Source organism: Babylonia areolata, chromosome 1 (assembly GCF_041734735.1).
Source record: "Babylonia areolata isolate BAREFJ2019XMU chromosome 1, ASM4173473v1, whole genome shotgun sequence".
In the NCBI taxonomy this organism is placed as follows: Eukaryota; Metazoa; Mollusca; class Gastropoda; order Neogastropoda; family Buccinidae; genus Babylonia; species Babylonia areolata.
In genome coordinates this window covers 48,233,315-48,252,928 of record NC_134876.1, presented here as the reverse complement: position 1 = coordinate 48,252,928, position 19,614 = coordinate 48,233,315, and the positions used below count along the sequence as shown (strand labels likewise).

At 41.2% G+C, this 19,614-nt stretch overlaps 1 protein-coding gene across 6 annotated transcripts in view; it reads right to left on the bottom strand.

Moving 5' to 3' along the window:
* Window positions 1–19,614, bottom strand: part of LOC143283559 (sodium/calcium exchanger Calx-like) — a 112,579-nt gene that overhangs the window by 8,401 nt on the left and 84,564 nt on the right. For 4 of the 6 annotated variants that reach the window (XM_076589813.1, XM_076589814.1, XM_076589808.1 and 1 more), the window contains exons 3-8: window positions 18,081–18,327; window positions 15,775–15,963; window positions 12,324–12,359; window positions 8,395–8,471; window positions 6,523–6,690; window positions 442–641 (exon numbers count right to left, since the gene is read on the bottom strand). In XM_076589813.1, the coding sequence (XP_076445928.1) occupies window positions 442–641; window positions 6,523–6,690; window positions 8,395–8,471; window positions 12,324–12,359; window positions 15,775–15,963; window positions 18,081–18,327 (917 nt within the window). Of the gene's footprint in view, window positions 1–441; window positions 642–6,522; window positions 6,691–8,394; window positions 8,472–12,323; window positions 12,360–14,907; window positions 14,932–15,774; window positions 15,964–18,080; window positions 18,328–19,614 lie in introns of all 6 variants that reach the window. The other 2 variants (XM_076589815.1, XM_076589816.1) reach the window with 2 other exon arrangements.

The following is a 19,614-nucleotide window of genomic DNA, read 5'->3' as shown; positions in this document are numbered from 1 at the left end:
GTGTGTGTGTGTGTGTGTCAGCTAAAGAAATAAACTGAGATCCCATGTGCAGCATGCACTTTTTGTTTATGTAACAGAACCCAAAGGCAACAAAAGGGTCGTCCCTGACAAACAAAAGTTTATAGAAAAGTCCACACTGATAGTAACAAAAATTTAAAAAAAAACAACAAACAAAACAAATACACTTGTAGTCAGAAAGTAAAAAAAAAAAAAAAAAAGAAAAAAAAAGAAAAAAGAAAAAAGGATGGCTCTGTTCTGTGGGAAAGCTGCCTGAATTTCACAAAGAGAAATCTGTCATGACAAAAAAGCAATACAATACAACACAATACAATACAACACAATACAAACACAACACAACACAACACAAACACAACACAACACAACAGAATACAAAACCACCACTCAAGCAAGCAGCTAACCACGCTGTCTGTCAACCCCCACCTGACTTTCACTTCCACGTCCAGCCTTCCGTGGCGCCGAATCCCCACACGCACTTTCCCCTCGTTCTCCATGACGGCCACTCCAGCTGCAGTGAAATCCAACACAGGCTTTCGGCCGCCATCAGAGTGGTCCAGGTGCTTGGTGATGCCCACCGTGGCTTCATCCCTCTCCTCTGGGGCGGTCTGGATTCTCTCATACAGCTGTGAAGTTTTGACAAAGACAAAGGAACAGTGTGTCTTGAAACGTTATATCTTTCTGAGTATTTTCCTTGAAATGTTACGTAGCAATCAATGAAAGCTGTGGAGTCTGACAGAAAGAAAGGAACATTGTGTCTTGAAACATTACATTTTTTCTGAATATTTTTCTTGAAATGTTACGTAGCAATCAATGAAATGGTGTTGAGGGTTTTTGCTTACTTTTATTTCACTTGTATCATAAAATGTTATAGTTTCTAACATGAATGTTTTATTGTGTCTTAAAACATTACATCTTTCTGAATATTTTTCTTGAAATGTTACCTGAAGGGTGTACAGAAGAACAAAATTAACAATTCTATACAGATAGGCCATTACAAACAACATCAAACACATATTGTCATCTAATGAGATGCTTCAGTTGACATGATCCTATACATATCAATTTGGCTTTTTGTTTGTGGAGACCTAAGTGACTTATAATGTGTGTGTGGGTGGGTGGGTGGGTGCATGCATGCGTGTGTGTGTTTTGTGTATTGACGCCCCCCCCCCCCACCCCCCATCCCCCTGACCCCCATTTTATCATATTTCATTAGATTTTTCATTTTAAACAATGACTGTGCACATACATTTTCAAGTCAACAAAAACATGCACATCATGTCATGGCATAATGCCAAAGAGATGTACAGATACATACAATTATTCTCCAGCCAAAAAAAACCCCCAATCCATTAAATGAAACCCTCACAAGAAAAGAAAAAGTAATAACCAGCTTTCCAAAGCACAAAAACAAAATGCTATGGTGAAAATGCTTCATGATATGCATGACAAAACCAAGAAAACTGTGAATTTTCTTTTTAAAACAAAAAACATCAGTGGAGAAACCACCCCATTTCAGGATGACAAAGAAATATGCTAAGTCTTGTTTTCCTTGATGGACACAGTTTAAGATACATAACCTCTAATCAGAATTCTATAAGTAACTCCTCTCCAAAAACACACAGTCAGCACTATAAACAAAGGCCTGAAACCTGAACAAAGTTAGGACATCCCTTCATGACTGTCAGCCAAAAATCAGCCGATGATCCCTGAAGGATGAAATGGCCATTGCTTGCTTTGGTTCCAATCAAGGGCTATACAGCATTGTGGAAGACATTAAGAGTGAAAGGTCCGACAGCCTTTTATGGCCACTGGGGCAGTGATTTAACTCACTCAGTATGGCCAGTCCTCTCTTCTCCTCTACACAGACCCCTCGGATGTCCAGTGGGTGACTGAATGACCCAACCTTTAGCTTCCGTCGTCAGAATTGTGGTATTCTTTGTAACATTCACCTCTTCAGTGTAAGAGCCTTCCGCTTGTAATATTTTGATGGTGGTAATTGGGGAGAAATGCTGTTGTCTCTTTCACCGTTCGTATGGAAAGAGTTAATATCCACTGTGTCTAGGGCTTGACACAGGTAGGTGGGGGCCCTATCATCTCCTTTCAACGTTTTTACCTCCCCCAACTGAAGTCAGGCACCCATTCACTCCTGGGTGGAGAGAGGGAAATTGGAGAAAAGTACCTTTCCCAAGGACTGAACCCCAGGCCAAAACGGGGCCTTGAACCCTGGTCACTGGTGAACACCACGTCAGAAAGCCCATCGTCTGACCCATTCCTCCATAGTGCCTTATTTATGATATACAAAAACAAAAGGCACAGAAAGAGAAAAAAGCCAGAGACTGTTAATTATTCCAATTCTGCCTTGTCCCTCTTTTCATTCAACTTCAGTTGTTTTCCAAAATAAAGCCACTTCCATTTATAGTACCTCTTCAGTTTCGTTCCTTGGTTTCACTTCACTGAAAAGAAGAAGAAGAAAAGAACAGGTGCAACAGCCAAATGGTTACAGTATTGGGACATCCAATCTGAGGTCCTGGGTTCGATCCTGTTATTGGTGCCCGGTGGATTTACGGTGGAGATTTTTTTCCCATTTGATCTCCCAAGTCAACATGTGTGCAGACCTGCCAGTGGCTAAATACCCATTGTGTATGTACACATGCAGAAGATGAAATGAAATGAAATTATGGTGCTTAGAGCCTCGCTGACCACTAAGGCCATCTCAAGGCTATCATGCAGAAGATAAAACATACACATTAAAGATCCTGTAAATATACATCAGGGTTTGGGGGTTTATCGTAGAAACATGAACACAGGCAACATGCAGACCCTAGAAAACAATTGCTGCTTAAATGGTGGGGTAAAATTCAGTCACAAATGTAAAAGCCCACTTCTACATATGGGTGAACATGTGTGTTATGGCCCACAAAGACAGAAAGCAAAAACCATAAGTTGGCTGAAAATTGTCAAAGGTGGAGGTGACTGCTGATGACAATTACACAGGAGGCTGTACAGATTATTATTATTATTATTTTTTTTTTTTATTCCTTGTGTGTGACAGTGTTTGGAAGAAACAAAATCTTGCTTTTGCTGAATCATAACTTGTGTTCAAATTTCAGCCTCACGAATAAACTCAATATCTAAAAAAAAAAAAGAAAAAAAAAAGAAAAAAGAAAAAAATCAACTATATACCCCACTCTGATACAAGAACTCCCTCTAAACCCTCAAAAAAAACAACACACAAAACAAATAAAAATGACCCATGAACAAAGAAAAATATATAAAAGCAAGCAAACAAAAACATACACAGGGCCCTTCACTGTAGCATAGCCTGACAGTTGCAGCCAACTTTCCTGTGCAATAGGAAAAGTGACTATCCTTCCTCCCCTGACTGAGTTTGAAGTGAACAAGTCCACTGTGTTGTTTTGACAAACTAAATCATGTGACTGAGAGAGTCAAGCTTAAAATAGTCACTACAGTGTTTTACAAACAGAAACCTGGTGGTAAGAGTTAAGTGACTGCATTCTATTAAAAAACAAAAGTATAATCTGAAATATATTCCATTGAAATAAAATCACAGTGGCATGCTGTTTGAAAGTCTACATGAACGAATTATTCATATTTCACCAACATGTAAATCATACAGCACTGCTACATTGGGACATATCAATTTATTCTACAAAACATGCAACTGGCCTGAAAACAAAAAAACAAAACAAAACAAACCCAAAACCAAACAGCAACAGCAACACCAAGTAATGAAACTGGACATACGATTCACTCAACACTTTGTACCCAGAGTACTGATTTATCCTGATTACCTGGTTGCTTCCCTTGGACTGTGTATGGGTATTTCTGTTCTTCAGTGGGCATGTTCAATTTCACTTTCTCAGTCAGCTGTGTTCTCATCCATTCTTTTAGCTTGTTGGCTTTAACCTCTACATTGTCCATCTGTGTTTTCAAGGTAACTGCACTTCTTTTTTTTTCTTCTTATGGTGCTGTGTGAATTTTTTAAATTTTTTAAATGAAATATGACTTTTACAGTGTGTTCGGCTGTTGTAGAGCTGGCCCACACAAATGCCATGAAATGCATTAATGGGGTACAAAGTGTTCAACACAAATTAGGAACCCACAACATCTTCTCTCGGGATGGGCAAGGGCATGAATCATCGATTCAGTTTACATACAGGACATACAGACTGACATCTGCATGGCACATTTCCACAGGACTGGGGTCAGTCAGACAGACCAAGGTCCACAGACAACATGAAGGGAGAGGAAACTAATGGACGCATGAGGCATTTTGATGGAGGGACAGGGAAATCAAAGCTAACCAGAATGTACGATTCTGATTGGTTTGATCTGAAATGTGCATCGCATATTGTATGAATAGAAACTTCAGTTGATTGCCTCTTTATCAAAGATGAAAAAAAAGAGAAAAAAAAAGAGTTTATTCTTTCTGTTAAAATGACTCCAGTATGAACAGAGCATTGACATAAATATCATATATAAAATATGAAAAACAAAAGGAGAGAATGGTAAATGGCATTAAATGACATTTCATTTTTGGTTCCGTTATCCCTTATGAAATTGAAAAAAACTTTTAAAAAGTCAGACTGATGAAAATTAAGAAAAGCCCATTGACATGACTTCCCCTTCCCCCTTTTTTTTAAGCCCATGACAATGGAAGAAGTAAAAATAAAAAAATGCATAAAAATGTGATTCTGAAGTTGATTTCCACAGTCACATGCCCCCCACCAAATCACAAACTGAATGAATGTGGCTAATGCAGACTGATCTATGAATACAACATACACCTGTGAGGTGAAAATAACATGAAGAAAAGCATTCAGTGTCTTACCTTCCTCTGCATCTGAAGAGTAAGAACTCAATGCATTGATGCAAGTTCACACGCAGAAAATGTGATTTATCATGACAAGCATATGCTAGCTTTGAGCAGGTGTGACAATGGATCACACACACACACACACACACACACACACACACACACACTGCGAACACACACACACACACAAAATGTTCGAGGTAAAAATGCTCCTATGTTGTTAAGTTTCAGTTCAGGTTAGGAATTCAAAGAGAACTGACATATTGATTATAGCTGAAATTTTTTTTTTCTAATACTTTTTATTGTTATCCAACAATTATTTCATTTTCTTCAGTATTTGTAGGTATAACCTGAACAAGTTCCACAACCGACAGACAAACACTGCCTGACAGGTGTAAGTAAACTCTAAAGGAATCCAATCATCCTTGGGATGAACAACGCTGAACTGCAAGAAATTGAATGTCACAGGGATATTCACTGAAACAAAGTAATGGCTAGCAGCAAAGAACTGTGACAGCAAAAGTCATTCTATCCCATAGCTTGATACTGGTCAGACAGGAAGAGTGGAGGTCTGAGATCCGAATGGGGTGATTATCTGACTCACATAACAGGAACTTATTCCATATTCAAGCTGCGACCATATGTGTACCTTGCTGTGTGGGCTTCGTAGCCACACACACTCTCCAAAAATTAACTGTGAAATTATCCCTTGGAAGAGAGATGGAAACAACAGGGATATTTATAAAATATATCTATCTTCTGTTGTCTGAAGCCCACCTGATCACACAGGATCAGGAAACAACATGAAAGAAACCAGTCAGGACACCACCTCCAATGAGAGACCGTTATTGCATGGGAGAAAGAAGAATGTAGAGACTAATGACTAAAGAATGCCTTACAAAACAGAGTGTGGCTGCCTAAGTGGCAGGTAAAAATGGCTGAATAATATGTTACTCTCACAGATATGAATAAATAAAAGGATGTGCATCCCTCAAGACAGAAGATGAAAGATGACAAGGACACAAAGAGAAGGATGAAAATGAGAAGGAAGGGGATGAACAGCAGCAGCTGCCTTGACAATGAGAAGACAAGACAAGACAAGACAAGACAAGACAAGGCAAGACAAAGTTCTTTATTTCTGAGGATAACAGATAAGCATGGGTGTGCTTTTCTTTATCTATGCAGTCCCTGCCCTGAATTGGGTCTACATTCCACAGTAATGAATTGCAACCAGTATGTTACATTGGCAACCATAACTAGATGACAGTCAATAAAAACAAAAACAAAAATAAAACAATCAATGCATTGACAGGTGGCACACAAACAAACAAACAATGAAGAAAAAAAAACTCATAAAAAAACATGCTCGCGCACACCTGACAAAATCAGTCATCAAGAAAGAAACAGAGGTACAAACAAAGTCATGTCTTCATTGAGACCAAGGGACAACAATCATTATTATTTCAGAATGGTATACGACTTAAGCAACTGGTGCAACTGACTGCTGGTGTTATAAAACACCCCGAATATCATTCTCTTGTGCTCAAATCTATTCCCCCTCCCATCCTTATATTAGACCGTGCGGACTGGACAGTTATATGATAAATGGAGAACTGAAAAAGAAAGAAAGAAAGAAAGAAAGAAAGAGAAGCGCGAGGGGACCTTACATCATTGAAAGTGCCCAGGACTCGAGGGATGAGCTTCCTGCCCCCAGTCAGCCCACGAGTAGCATTGATGCGGTACCAGCCTCGGTCGTGATCCTTCTCCATCTGGATCTTGTTGGCCGCCATCTTGGCAGCTTCCTCTTCTGGAAGATCATCCACACGTCCCAGTTCCTGTCAGACATGATGTAAAAGCGTTGTCATTGGTTGGGTATTTATTAATAGCTCTTGTGTATGATTGTCAAGGTATTAACTGTGTGTGCTGTGTGTATTTGCTAGAATCCTCTCTTCAGAGAAGAGGTGTTTCCAATCACCATTTCTAGGCTCAGACACCTGGATGATTGTGAGATATGTCTGCCTTTGTGTATGTGTAGCAGTGCATTACCGAATGTACAGCATTAGAGTGACCCCCTGAAGGTAGTCTGGGACCCCCTTAGAATTCTGGTAAAAAAAGGAGTCCCCGGGACTTCATGGATCCTGAACTCATCAGATACCCTGATATTGGGCTGCACATACCGCACTCTCCTGTCCTTGTGGTGTTGTCAAGGATGGCAGATTTAAAATACTGTACCTGCACTCTGTTACCTGTGTTTCAGGTGTGAATTGGCCAGTTACCTGTCTTGAAGACATCCCTAGGCCAGGTGGATGAATTTAAAATACCTGTACCCAGTTACCGTTTGTCAGATATACCCTGACAAATCATGATTTAGATTATGATTTAAAATACCTGTTACCTCTGTTTCAGATACACTCTTGGCCGGGTGGATGATGATTCAAAATACCTGCACACTGTCACCTGTGTTTTCAGACATACCTTGGCCAGTTGGATGATGATTCAAAATATCTGTTACCTGTGTTCCACACATACCTTGGCCAGTTGGATGATGATTCAAAATATCTGTTACCTGTGTTCCACACATACCTTGGCCAGTTGGATCATGATTTAAAATACCTGTTACCTGTGTTTTCAAACATACCTTGGCCAGGTGGATTATGATTTAAAATACCTGTCATCTCTGTTTCAGATATGCTTTGGCCAGGTGGATGATGTTTTAAAATACCTGTTACCTGTGTTTCAGACATACCTTGGTCAGGTGGATGGTGATTCAAAATACCTGTTACCTGTGTTTAAGACATATCTTGGCCAGGTGGATGATGATTTAAAACACCTGTCACCTGTGTTTTCTGACATACCTTGCCAGTTGGATGATAATTCAAAATACCCGTTACCTGTGTTCCAGACATACCTTGGCCAGGTGGATGATGATTTAAATTACCTGTTACCTGTCTTGAAGACATCCCTAGGCCAGGTAGATGAATTTAAAATACCTGCACCCAGTTACCATTTGTCAGATATGCCCTGACAAATCATGATTTAGATTATGATTTAAAATACCTGTTACCTCTGTTTCAGATATACTCTTGGCCGGGTGGATGATGATTCAAAATACCTGCACACTGTCACCTGTGTTTTCAGACATACCTTGGCCAGTTGGATGATGATTCAAAATACCTGTTACCTGTGTTTCAGACATACCTTGGCCAGGTGGATGATGATTCAAAATACCTGTTACCTGTGTTTCAGACATACCTTGGCCAGGTGGATGATGATTTAAAATACCTGTTACCTGTGTTTCAGAAAACATACTTTGGCCAGGTGGATGATGATTCAAAATACCTGTTACCTGTGTTTCAGAAAACATACTTTGGCCAGGTGGATTATGTTTTCAAATACCTGTTACCTGTGTTTCAGAAATACTTTGGCCAGGTGGATGATGATTCAAAATACCTGTTACCTGTGTCTTCAGACATACCCTGGTCAAGTGGATGGTGGTTTAAAAAACAACCTGCACCCTGATACCTGTGTTTCAGACATACCTTGGCCAGGTGGATGATCTCAGCATCCTCCTCAGTGGTGGGCTGCAAAGGTCTGCGGTCCTCATCCACTTTGCCATCTGCAACAACAGCATAAAGCATCTCTCACAGGCATCGCCATCATGGTGGGAAAGGAAAAAAACAACAACAGAAGATGGGTGAATGTAATGTGAGTGCACATTTATCATGTGCTGATGTGATGTAGTATGGTGTGGTGTCTGCTGTGATGTGGTTTTGCTTGATGTAGTGTGGTATAATGTGATGTGATGTGATGTGGTGTTGTGACATACAACTGACGAGTGACACAAAATCAGGCTGAGGTGGTCTTCCTTAACCATATATATATGGGTAAAACATGAAAAAAAAAAAAAGGAATTCATACTGAAGACGAAGCAAAACAAAACAAAGAAAAAGACACATCAAAGACATTCTGTAATATGTATTTATGTATATATATCTATGGAGGCAACGGTACATGGTAGGGGACGATGAAGGTCTCTTGTTGACAGCCTGTTCCCAAGGAAGGGTGAAAGGCCTTTGTAATATATAACTACTATTGCTGGAACAACATTTTTGTGTTCTTTTTTTCCCAGCATATGCTGGAAATCCCATCTCATCATGTGACACATTCTTGCTGATATGAGAACATTCAACGATGACAATTCTTCGGTCTGGTCAATCATTCCAGAATCAAAGTACTGTTTATATCCAAACATACAGTCCATCAGCTGTATCATGATATTCTGCCTTGTGCTTTGTAGAATTAGAAACATACAGGCACATGCAGAATGTATTTTTGTAGAATTAGAAACATACAGGCACATGCAGTATGTGTTGCAAGTGCAGGTTCAAGTATATGCAAACATGCACATATCAGGACACATCATGCAAATGATTCCTTCTAAAAGACAAAATCTGGAAACAAATTATAAGATTCATAATACAGTGTGTGATATTCACAACATAAATGATTTAATTCACATAAAAACATTCTCTTTTTTCCCCCCATACTGCACAAGTTAATTTTGAATCAAATTCCAATATCTACATCAAAGTGACAGTCTATACTCAGTTATGTCAAACAAATTTGGAGCACTGAATAACACTTATTTGAAAAACACCTAATGGTTATTGCATGGATGTGCATGTGTGTGTATGTGCGTGTGTGTGCATTCGCGCGTGTGCATGTATGTGTGCATGCACACGTGTGTGCGTGTGTGTCTGTGTTTATGTGTGAGTATGTTTATGCTTGCATATGAATGTGTATCAGTGTGTTTGTGAAAATGTGTGCATATGTGCAAAAGCATGCATGTGTATGTATGTGTTGATGTAAAATGATCAAAGAGAAAAAGAGAGACAGACACAGAAAAACAGATAGATAGAGAGACAGACACAGAGAGAGAAGACAGAAAGACTGATAGATAGACAGATCGATAGACACACAGAGAGACAAGAAACGTAACAACATTTTTTTTCATCAAGAAGATAGTGAAATTAGCATAATCTTTGTTGTTTTTTTATATTATATTTCTTTTTTTACATCCAGCCCTCAGGGAAAACAAACTAACTCATACTCTTAAAAAACAACAACCCCCCCCCCCCCACACACACACACAAATATAGAAAAATATATACCTTTAAAAAGTGAAAAAGGAAGCATGCACACAACCTATTTAACTACAAAGACATTTTGTGATGGAAAATGTCACACCAGGAGAAGACAACAGAGAGAGAGAGAGAGAGAGAGAGAGAGAGGAGGACGACAGGATAAATAATATGGTGAACATTATTTGTTAATTTTGAAGCTTGATCAGTACATCTTCACTCATTGAATTCAGTGCCCGTGCACTGCTCTGGTATAAAGATTCATCTCATTATGGTTCTCATGTTCCTACATGTGCATAAGCCACAAAACAAGGGAACTAACTTCTGCGGTATTTCTGGATGCCTCCACATGTAATTTGGAGTGAAAAAAACTATATATTTTCTGCAGTTTTTCCGCATCAATAAGGCATGGAAGCCTGCTGAGACTGTAAACTTCCCATGGTTGAATGGTTTTTAAATTGGTTTAAAAGATTTGATTTACGGTACATAAGATAGTTGAATGGAAGTGGAGTTATAGCTGACATAAATGTCAATTATCAAAAGTAAACAAATTCGTCAGATAAGATAATGCATTATCATTATAACTTTTGTGCTTGAAGAATCCTTAATTGTATCACATTTTAGCCTTGAATGTGTTTGTACTCTGAATCACAAAGCACGGAAGCATGGTCAAAACTGGATATAATATATGAATAAAGGAAACATTATTTTGCATGTCATTTAAGGAAATTCTTCACTTTTCTAAACCTATATGATTTTGAAGCATAATTTTTCTCAAGACATTCTAATATTCTGCTTCCATCAGTTCCACCATTTGCTGTTGCAACTTTCTAAGATCAGTTAAAACACTGTAAACTAAAGTCTGAGTGGGTGATCTTCTCCCGACAGTACTTCTTGAAGTCCTCTAGATTATGTTCTTTTGATTTATCATTCTGGATAATTTCATTTGCTAAAGTAGAAAACCGGAAGTGTATTTGCAGAAATACCCTTTGCTGCATTTGAAACATAATGAACAGTTTTATTTCCTACGGATTTCCTTCCTTTTGACTGGTTAGATCAATAAAACTGAATAACACCAAACTGTTATTGCAGGTGTGAGTGTAAGACATGGAGAGAGAGACACAGAGGAAGCACATTGGCATGTCTACATCTACCAGAAGAGGTCAGCTTGCACAAGCACAAACTAAAGAAAATAACTTTGACGAGTAAGCAAAAATGAAACCTGCAAGTTGGCAGGCAGCTAGTAGTTCTGGTATATACATTAAATTTTATTTAGGATCAAAAGTAAAGAACAAAATATGACCAGTGTCATTTTGACAAACAAACAAACAAACAAACAAAAAACAACAACAAACAAGACTGCAGGCAGACATAGACACAAGACACACATGAAAATGCCATGCATGTTCATTTTCAAATAAAAAAGGTTTGAAAAGAGATTCTTGAAAAACTGCAGGATGAAATATATGATGGAAAAAAAGAAAAGAAATCAGAAGCAGTGCACCGTAAGAAATGGTTCTTGGTGAGCAGTCCCTCTGTCTGGACATGCTGCTGTTGTTTGGAATGAGTTCATACTGGTCCTTCAGTTTAGCCTAATTTAATAATGCCCTCTATAAAATCAATAATGGAATGCTATAATAAAAGAAAGACCTTGTTTAACATTCACCATCTAACCTCATCTATTTTGAGATTCCATTCCAGGAAAGCTGAACAGCAAAAACACGCTTACAGCATTAGGATACTGCATCAACACACACATACACACTCCCCCACATGAAAAAGCACTGGGATGTTAGTTGTTTCGTAATAAAATAATTTTCTTTCCCAAACTTCAGTACATGTGCATGTGGTACTCAGATGCAAGTGTGTGCACAATAAGCATGCACACACACACACACTCACATCATAATTATACAAAACATACTTCTGCATAACAAATTGTTTTCTATACATATAAGAAACAAAATATTTTGTTATTATGTTATGTTTACTCTGGTCCCAAATGAGACAGACCTCAAAGCAGTATAAAGTCTCAAACCATTGTATTTTGGAGTGACTGTTCTGTTCACCGCACTGTTGGTTGCTTTCACAATACAAAAAAACAACAACAGAAAAACTATACTATGAGGATTAGGCCAGAGAGTATACTTACACAACAGTGGGTTTGAACATGCTGCATCCTTTTACATGTTGGACTTCAAGTAAGCGTAGAAGACAAGAAACAGATTTGCCTTGCAAAAGATCAGCAGAGAAAATCTGACTAAACCAGTGGCAGCACCGAGGGTGTTAAGATAGCTTGCGCCGCAGAAAAGCGCCCAGTCACTTACCTTCTGCTGGCTTATTTTCAGCAGTTTGCACTTCATCTGTAAAACAAGTTGGTGTGTTTTGCAGAAGTGTCTCCTGCTTTAAAAAAAAAGAAAAAAAAAAAGAAGAAAAAAGCACGCAACCTCTGCCTTCCACACAGAGTGAGCTGTGTGACAGGCTGCTAATGTCTGCAGCTGCTTCTGTGAGCAGCTGAATAACTATTCATTATATTCTTGAATGAATCTGAAGCTATGTGACTGCAATACTCCTCATGCGTCTTCGGGACTTCTGATTTGAAACTAAAAATGTCCTTTTCCCTATTGAGTTTGGCCCCCTTTTTTTTTTCAATTGGTGGGATGAGGGGGTTGGGGTGGATGGAAGCTGGGGGGTGGGGGTGGGGTAGTTCTGTTCTTAGATTACACATCTTCATTAGTTACTTTTTTCTTAAAAAGTTTTTTTCTTCTTCTTATGTTGATAAAATGACAGCACCATGTTTATAAATATCTTATGATGGCAGCAAATATGATGTGATGTTTTGATTTTTGGTTTTGTTTATACTATCATAATTACTCTCTCTCTCTGTGTGTGTGTGTGTGTGTGTGTGTGTGTGTGTGTGTGTGTGTGTGTGTGTGTGTGTGTGTGTGTGTGTGTGTGTGTGTGTGTGTGTGTGTGTGTGTGTGTGTGTGTGTGTGTGTGTGTGTGTGTGTGTGCATATGCTGTTTAAAAACAGGCTGAAACTGTGAAAGAATGTTAGAAATAAATGAAATGTAAAAAAATGTTATGAATGTGACATGCAACAAAAAACATTACAGTGTAGAACATATCCTTGAATCAATACTTGATCTGAAGACAAGATTCAGTGCTGTAATATACTTTTCATTGAATTATCATTCCTGTAATGTGTCTCTTTGTTTCTGTTTCTAAATTCCTTTCTGTTCCACCAAATTAGTTTTTCTCTCCATTTCTCAACTGACACATTATCTTATGCCTTGTGTATATAAAAGGAAAAATAATAATCCATTATCCATATCAGCAATATCACTACTTCCACACACACACATTTATTTATATATATATATATATATATATATATACATACACACACACACTTACTGTTGGAGAATACTCTGTACAGCAACCAAATCCTAATCAAGGGCCTCCCTTCCCTCCCCTCCCCTTTTCCTTTTCAGAATATATCTGGCTATGAGGGGTTAATTCTTTTTATTCCCTCACTTGCGCTAAGCAAATCAGGCATGAGGCGCAAGCGCTTTGGTCACTGCAGACTCCTGTGCATGCAATCTCTGACCCCCAGACTAGTCATGCAAACACAAAATCTTCTCACTCTCACCATCGTCATATTCAACATTATCATCCTCAGTGAGTATGATGAAATTCTTTTTGAAATATAATCACTATATCAGTTCAATGAACGTTCATGCTGTGCACTTTCAGTGATCTTAGTTTCCAGTTCTTCTCCACTCTCCTGCACCCACATAACACAGCCACAGCTAAACTCCCGTGAGGTGACTTGACTAGCGACAGTGCAAGGGGTGTGTCCTTTGTCTCTGTGGACTGGTTCATTCTGAAAGTGTGACACTGAAAACCTGGAAAAAGAGAGATGTGTAGACAGACAGACAGACAGACAGACAGGCAGATCTTTTTGTTTTAGACAAACCGACAAGCGCACATTTGCTATATATAATGGGAGGAATATAATGTCAGACATAAGTGTAGTATAATAAAAGAAACACATTATATCAAGCTTTAGAAGCTAATCATCAGCAAAATGCCAATTCAGCTCTGTTTAAACATTTCCAAAACAGATGAAAACCCAGACAAGCTATAAATAAAAGAGAGAGAGAGAGAGAGAGAAAAAAAAAATCAGCTCCCTTTTTAAAAACAGAAAAGAACAAAAAGAGAAAAGTGAGAAGACAGATGTTCAACTCAGACAAGAAAAAGAATCAAAGTCCCATTAAGCACAACGAAACACAGTGCACCCTATCTAAAAATAGAATCAAAGTCCCATTAAGCACAACAAAACACGGTGCACCCTATCTAAAAATAGAATCAAAGTCCCATTAAGCACAACAAAACACGGTGCACCCTATCTAAAAATAGAATCAATGTCCCATGAAACACAACAAAACACGGTGCACCCTATCTAAAAATAGAATCAAAGTCCCATGAAACACAACAAAACACGGTGCACCCTATCTAAAAATAGAATCAAAGTCCCATGATCAGTATCAGTATCAGTAGCTCAAGGAGGCGTCACTGCGTTCGGACAAATCCATATACGCTACACCACATCTGCCAAGCAGATGCCTGACCAGCAGCGTAACCCAAACACAACGAAACACGGTGCACCCTATCTAAAAATAGAATCAAATAATCACAACTGATTCCACAACAGGAGAGAGACAAACACGGAGAGACAGAGAAAGGCATGGAGAGAGAGAGAGAGATTTTTTTTTTTTTTTTTTTTTTTTTTTTTTGAATAAGAAAGAAAAATGATGAGACAAAAGACCACATTCCAGCACCCACATTTCCACCAATGCTTTTTGGGGAAAAAAAAAGAAAAAAAAAAAAAAATCAGTTAATATTTACCTGCGTGAATATATCGTTTGTTGCCTTAAGAAATGAGAAAGTGTCAGTGTTATGATGATACAAGTAAATGAATACAATTGTGTAAATAGGCAGATGACACAGCAGCTAGCAAGAGTACACCCCCCTGATGGGTACACATCACAATTAACAGGAAAGCTACAATCTCTCTTTACAGATGCTGTACGTACAATGAACACACAAACAGTAGGTGAAACAAGAAGGCCGAAAAAGAAAGAAAAAACAAAAACAAAAAAAACAAACAAAAAAACCTCAAGAGAGACAGTGAGAGAGATAGTGAAAGAAAATGAGGAAGGGGGAGGGGGGAGGTGGAGACAGACAGACAGACAGACAGACAGACACAGAGAGACACAGAGGGAGACAGACAGAGAACACAGAGATACAAAGAGAGAGACAGTGAGAGATGGAGAGACACAATCAGACAGTGAAAGTGTGGGGAGAGGAACAGAAAAAAAAGACACAGAAAGATCACAGACAGAGACTGTGAGATACACAGAGAGCGAAAAGTCTGGAGGGGTCAGTGGTGGGAGGAGGGGGAAAGAGAGAGAAAGAGAGAGAGAGAGAGAGAGAGAGAGAGAGAGAGAGAGAGAGAGACAGTGACAGAGAGACAGAAAGAGAAAGAGAGAGAGAAGACACAAAGACGCCGCAGGCATAAAGGCAAGTAAGGAAACCTGAACAGCGTCAACCACAAAAACAATGTCAAAACCATCAACAACAAATAAAACACACACACACACACACACACACACACACACACACACACACAATCATACCAACACCCCCCCTACACTCCCACACACACACACACACTCACACCCGCACACACAGGCAAGACTTCATTCTACTCACTCATGCCGATGCCAACAAACTCCACTTCCTGGCGCTTGGAGCGACCGATGCAGAAGTTTTTGTCGGCCAGAAAGGCGATGAGGATGAGGAGGGGGAAGAAGAGGAAGGTTACAATGGCCTCCCACAGCTCCACATAGCCCGGGCTTGAAGCCAGCAATACGATGGCCAGCCACACATAGGCGAAGATGCCTGTTGGGGAAACGTTTTCAGCTGCTGTTTCAAGTTGCCAGGGCATGCCAACTGATACATATAACATCATTATACGCTAACCACATATGCTGTGAAAAAGAAGAAAAAAGAAGAAGAAGAAAAAAAACAAACACCACAGATGGTTGGGTAAGGGTTTGTTTGGAAATACTATCACGTGACGAGAAACATTAAAATGAAAGTGTGTGTGTGTGTGTGTGTGTGTGTGTGTGTGTGTGTGTGTAATGCAGTACAGTTTAGTACAGTACAGCACAGTACAGCACAGCACAGTACAGTACAGTACAGCACAGTACAGCACAGCACAGTACAGTACAATACAGCACAGTACAACACAATAGAAAGAAGTGAGCAACATTGATACTGCAGCAATTTCTCCTCCTCATCATGTTATTACAAAGAACAAAACCTACAAACAACACCCACCCATCCCCACCCTACCCCTGCTCCCAAACCTCACCAGCAAAAAGCGGTGACGTCGGGTGGTAGTGAATTCCTCTTCATCATGATGTAGCACGCAGAGGATCAAACACGCACGTTAAAGATCCTGTAATCCATGTCAGCCTTTGATGGGTTATGGAAACAAGAACATACCCAGCATGCACACCCCCGAAAGTGGATTATGGCTGCCTATATGGCGGGGTAAAAAACGGTCATGCATGCAAAAAAGCCCACTCGTGTACATACGAGTGAACGTGGGAGTTGCAGCCCAGGAACGAAGAAGAGAAAGAAGAAGAAGACAAAGAAAACCAATGAACAAACAGCACCTTCCGCACCCGTCGGACCTCAGAGAAAGTGGTGACGGCAAGTGGTAGCCTTCTTCTTCTGCGTTCACTCGTATGCACACGAGTGGGCTTTTACGTGTATGACCGTTTTTACCCCGCCATGTAGGCAGCCATACTCCGTTTTCGGGGGTGTGCATGCTGGGTATGTTCTTGTTTCCACAACCCACCGAACGCTGACATGGATTACAGGATCTTTAACGTGCGTATTTGATCTTCTGGTTGCATATACACACGAAGGGGGTTCAGGCACTAGCAGGTCTGCACATTTGTTGACCTGGGAGATCGTAAAAATCTGCACCCTTTACCCACCAGGCGCCGTCACCGTGATTCGAACCCGGGACCCTCAGACTGAAAGTCCAACGCTTTAACCACTCGGCTATTGCGCCCGTCGGAAAGCGGTAGTAAAATTTCTCATTATCATAACAAAGAAAACCTGGGAACAAACAGCACCCCAATCCATCCCCTTGCTCCCCCCACATAAGCACCCTCTCTCAACCCCCCCCCCCACAATCCCCCCCCCCCCCCCGGCCCTCCACCCCTGCCCCCCTCCCGCCCCTTACCCACTGCCAGACTTCACCAGAAAAAGTGGTGACGGTAAGTGGTTTACATAAATTTCTCTTCATCATGACATAACAAAGAAAACCTATGAACAAACAGCACTCCACTCCAACCCCTTGCCCCCCCCCCCCTGCCCCCCTCCCCCGATCCCCCACCACACACACACAAACACCCTCTCTCACCCTCCCCTCCCCTCCCTGTCTTACCCACTGCCAGACCTCGCCAGAAAAAGTGGTGACGGTAAGTGGTTTTGATAAATTTCTCTTCATCATGACATGGCAAAGAAAACCTGTGAACAAACAGCACCCCACTCCAACCCCCTTGCCCACCTCCACTTCCCCTCTCACCACCCCTCACAACTGTTTTAAGTGGCGTTATTTTCATTACTGTTGTTGTAACGTGTGCACGTTTATTTCAGTTCAAATCTTTATTGCTTGATCCTTATCCTGACATATATCAATTTTTATGTCTTGTACTCTCTCTCTCTCTGTGTTTCCCTCACTCTATCTGCCTCTTAATTTCTCTCTCTCCTCTCATTCTCTCCAGCTGTGTAGTGTTGTAAATGCCAAATTACCAATCATGTAACCATGATTATAATGTACATGCTGTACTGATATAATGATTTCCAACCTTTGTTTTATTTGACTGTTTTCCCTTCGAGTGCTGGGTGAAAAAAAAAATGCATTGTCTTGCTAACTCTATTACCATCAGATTCAATTCAATTCAATTCAATTCAATTCACCCAGCCCTGGACCTCACCAGAAAAAGCGGTGACGCCAAACACCTTGACGCTGGCGATCTTCCTGGTCTGGCCCTCGGGGATGGAGATGATGCAGATGGCCGAGATGACCAGCAAGTTGAAGGCTGCAGAGCCCACGATGGTGCCCGGACCCAGCTCCCCGGCCACAAAGTTGTTGCCCACGATTTCAATCACCGACAGCAGGATCTCTGGCGCCGAGGTGCCCAGCGCCAGGAGAGACAGGTTGGCCACTGTGTCGTTCCACACCTGCCGGGGGTGGGGTGGGGGTCGGGGGTTAAAGGTTAAAGGTCCCATTAGTCTTTAACATACAGGAGGAGTTTGTATTATACTCCATGTTTGGTGTTTACATATACTTACCATGTCAAACTGATGCAAACTAGGCCTATGGTTTGCTCTGTTTGACCAAATTTCGGGCGGCTAACAGTGAAAAGACGCCCCTCTTAGTCTGGCCCGCTCTTAGCCAATCAAACGCCTCTAACTGTTGAGTTAAACGACCAATTGGGTGGACAGGGCGGGGGGGGGGGGGGGGGGGGGGGGGGGGGGGGGGGGGGGGGGGGGGGGGGGGGGGAGGGGGGGGGAAACTAGTTGCCGTGGATGAGTTTCAGTTCCAGTTTCCAGGAAGCAACAATGGTAATTTTTTTTTTCTCAAGGCCTGACTAAAGTGCGTTGGGTTACGCTGCTGGTCAGGCATCTGCTTGGCAGATGTGGTGTAGCGTATATGGATTTGTCCGAACGCAGTGACACCTCCTAGAGCTACTGAAACTGAAACTGAAACTGAAACAGCCAGAGCATCGAACCCTCATCTGTAGTGAACGAACAATGGATCACAAGTCCAACGCCTAACCAGTTCTTCCAAAGGGGCGGGGGGGTGGGGGGGGGAAGGTCAGGTCAGGGGGGAAGGTCAGGTCAGGGGGAAAGGTCAAGTCAGGGGGGGGAGGTCAGGTCAGGGGGGAATTGGTCAGGTCAGGGGGGAAGGTCAGGTCAGGGTGGGAATTGGTCAGGTCAGGGGGGAAGGTCAGGTCAGGGTGGGAATTGGTCAGGTCGGGGGGGGGGGGGGGGGGGGGGGCGAACTAGTTGCTGTGGATGAGTTTCACTTCCAATTTCCAGGAAGCAACAAACAAAGGTAATTTTTTAAAATTTTATTCTATGCTAAAGGAAGCAGATGCCGTGCCTGGTCAATGCACATCACAGACCCAGCAAATTGGTCAGGCCTCGAGAGCATTCCATATTCTTCATGGATGAGACCCAATCCTAACAACAAAACACAGCATTTATCTCCAGCCTCTCCCCCCCCCCCCCGCACTCCCCCCCCCCACAAGCTTCCCCCCTCGCCCCCCACCTCCCTCCAACAACCCCCTGTCTTTATTCTGTAGTCTCCCAAATGTATTGTGTTCATGTGGGTCACGATATATCACTAAGTTTAATGGTACAAACAAACCTTCCCTCCCCTCCACACACACCTACTTCCCCCCTCCCCCCCACCCCCCGATCCCCTCCCCCACACACACCTCCCTGCACCCCCTCTGCTCCATA